We start from the raw sequence: 2,498 nt of genomic DNA, 5'->3' as shown, positions 1-2,498 counted from the left end.
GGCAGTTAGGGGCGACCAGGCAGGCAGGCAGGTGAGCGATTAGGAGCCAGCGGTCCAGGATTGTGAGAGGGATATCCGACTGCCGGTTTAGACCCGCTCCCAGGGATTGGGCCTAAACCGGCAGTCAGACATCCCCCGAGGGGTCCTGAATTGGAGAGGGTGCAGGCTAGGCTGAGGCCCCCCCGCCCCCCGTGCACAAATTTTGTGCCCTGGGCCTCTAGTATACTATATTAAGGTTGATTTCTTGATTTTGAGGTCTACTATGACAAAGAGATAATTTTCTTAGCAAACATACATGGAAATATTTAGTGGTAAAGGAGTATTAACTATGACTCCAACTTATTCTTGAAGTGTTCAGAAAATAAAGTGTGTGTATGTGTGCAGAAAAAGAGAGAATGATAAAGCAACATGGTACCATATTAACATTTCGAGAAATGAATGTATATGGCAATTCTTTGTACTATTTTTGCAACTTTTCTGTAAGTCTGTAATTATTTAAAAACAGTTTTTTGATTTTTTTTAATAAGAGAAAGAGAGAGAGATTTTATAATAATAAAAGAAACTCCAATTTCCAAGCCATCTCTTTCTGAAAATTAACTTCCTTTTATCTTATTCTCATAAAAGATATGTCATACATTGAACATTTAAATACTTCATAATTCAGTCTCACCTTTGTTTCTAAATCAGAATTTTCTCTTTGGAGCAGGTTATATGCTATTAACAAATGGTCTTCTGTTGTCCCTGGAAAACTGTGAATTTCATTATAAAGATATGTAAGTTCTGACTTTGATTTTTGCAAATCCTGATGAAGAAAGGAAGATATTTAGTAGAATAAAATAAGACTTTGCCCATAAAAAGTTTAATATATCTAAAAAGGAATCTCTGAAATGATCCTGCCAAATTGGTCTTAAATACAGGGAATGGGCAAAAGTAGGTATACAGTTGTGAGTATGTAAAACAGAGTTAATAAAGTTACCGTAATAATCATAACCTGCATGTCTTTTTCCATTTGAACAACTCTAAATCTACTTTTGCCCACCCCTGTATTTCAACCTATCCTCTGGCAGCAGGCTCCTTTCTTAGTAGTTAAAATAAAGGTTATTTAAATTAGTTAATTAAACTGAGCATTCTTTTTTTTGAGTATTTGTAATTTCCATCATTCACAGGTTGAAAGCCTGGGTTTTGAGACTCATTTCTGCTTTATGCAAGGCTTATATAGAGGTAAATTCTGCAGCAATTCCTGCATTAGTTATAGTACCTGTTTCTAAATGTATCTTTTTTAAAAGTTGTCTCTTACAGAACACTGCAGCTGCACGATTTACCTTTAATCTTGTGACTACCCATGAAGTAGGGTTATTGAAACTGAGGCTCAGAGAACTTAAGTGACCTGTTTAAATTCACCTAGTCTGCAAGTGGTAAAACTGAGATTCAAATTGTGTTAATAACTACAAAGTATGCTGCCGTACTTCATAATGTATATGCAGTGACTTAATCAACTAAGGTTTCCTCTAATTCTCTGATATTTTTTCCATGAGAGAAAATACTTTAGTTAGATGTAGATTCTTAATAATTTCTACTTTGATGACATGAATATGCAGTATTTGTCTGGTGGATGGCTGGGGCCTGAGAGTCAGTCTGTGGTGCTCTATGAAGGGAATAGGTGATATACTAGTAAATTTACTTTAGGAGAGGAGCTACGTGATATTCCCAAAGCCTTGAAATCAGAGAGGGAGGAGAATCTTGATGGGGAAGGCATTGGGCAAAAAGGAGAGAAGGTAAGGAGCGGCCACCAAAACAAAAACACAGGAAGCGGGCAAGTGATCTCCATTTCCTACCTTATTTCATGGAAAACTCGCATAGGTCGGGAGGATGGGATTTGAACCAATGCATTAGCTTCCACCCACCCGGCAAACAGATTGTCACCATCCTCTAAAGTGGTAATCCAAACTTCCATGAACTCACTTTCAGGTCTCTTTTCCAAAAACAGGCTGGTTATGTCTCCAGCTAGACCTTTCCAAGATGGCAGGACAAGTGCTTAAAGGGAGACCCAAGTCCCTGACACTATGACCACCATAATAAATACCTGCTTCTTAACGGGCTGTTCTTGGCTAGTGTTAGAACTCAGCTTGGGGAAACAGTCACCCTATTATTACTAATATAAATACACTAGAGGCCCAGTGCACAGATTTGTGCATGGGTGGGGTCTGGCCAGCCTGGCCCCGATTGGGGTGGGGGGGAGCAGCTGAGGGGAAGGGCTGCAAGTGGTTGACCTGCCAGCCCTGCCCGTGATCAGGGTAGGGAGGGTCAATCGGGGGTGGGGCCAGCCTGGGGGAGGGGCCTTGGGAAGTTGGGGGGCCAATTGTGGCCCAGATAAGGCCATTTGGTCACCGCAGTGCTGCATCACATCATAGTGACCAGTTGTTACGGTCATTCCACCATTCAGTTGCTGGGATGGAGAGAGAGAGAGAGAGAGAGAGAGAGAGAGAGAGAGAGAGAGA

At 41.0% G+C, this 2,498-nt stretch overlaps 1 protein-coding gene across 5 annotated transcripts in view; it reads right to left on the bottom strand.

The window, feature by feature from the left end:
• Positions 1 to 2,498, bottom strand: part of CCDC30 (coiled-coil domain containing 30) — a 62,405-nt gene that overhangs the window by 43,999 nt on the left and 15,908 nt on the right. For all 5 annotated transcript variants that reach the window (XR_001362073.1, XR_001362074.1, XM_014539546.1 and 2 more), the window contains exon 7: positions 671 to 802. Coding sequence is in view for 3 of the 5 variants with exons in the window: in XM_014539546.1 (XP_014395032.1) it covers positions 671 to 802 (132 nt within the window). In the remaining 2 variants the exon portion in view is untranslated. The remainder of the gene's footprint in view (positions 1 to 670; positions 803 to 2,498) is intronic.

This window comes from Myotis brandtii, unplaced genomic scaffold, assembly GCF_000412655.1.
Source record: "Myotis brandtii unplaced genomic scaffold, ASM41265v1 scaffold220, whole genome shotgun sequence".
Classification (NCBI taxonomy): domain Eukaryota; kingdom Metazoa; phylum Chordata; class Mammalia; order Chiroptera; family Vespertilionidae; genus Myotis; species Myotis brandtii.
This window is presented reverse-complemented; position numbering and strand designations above follow the sequence as displayed.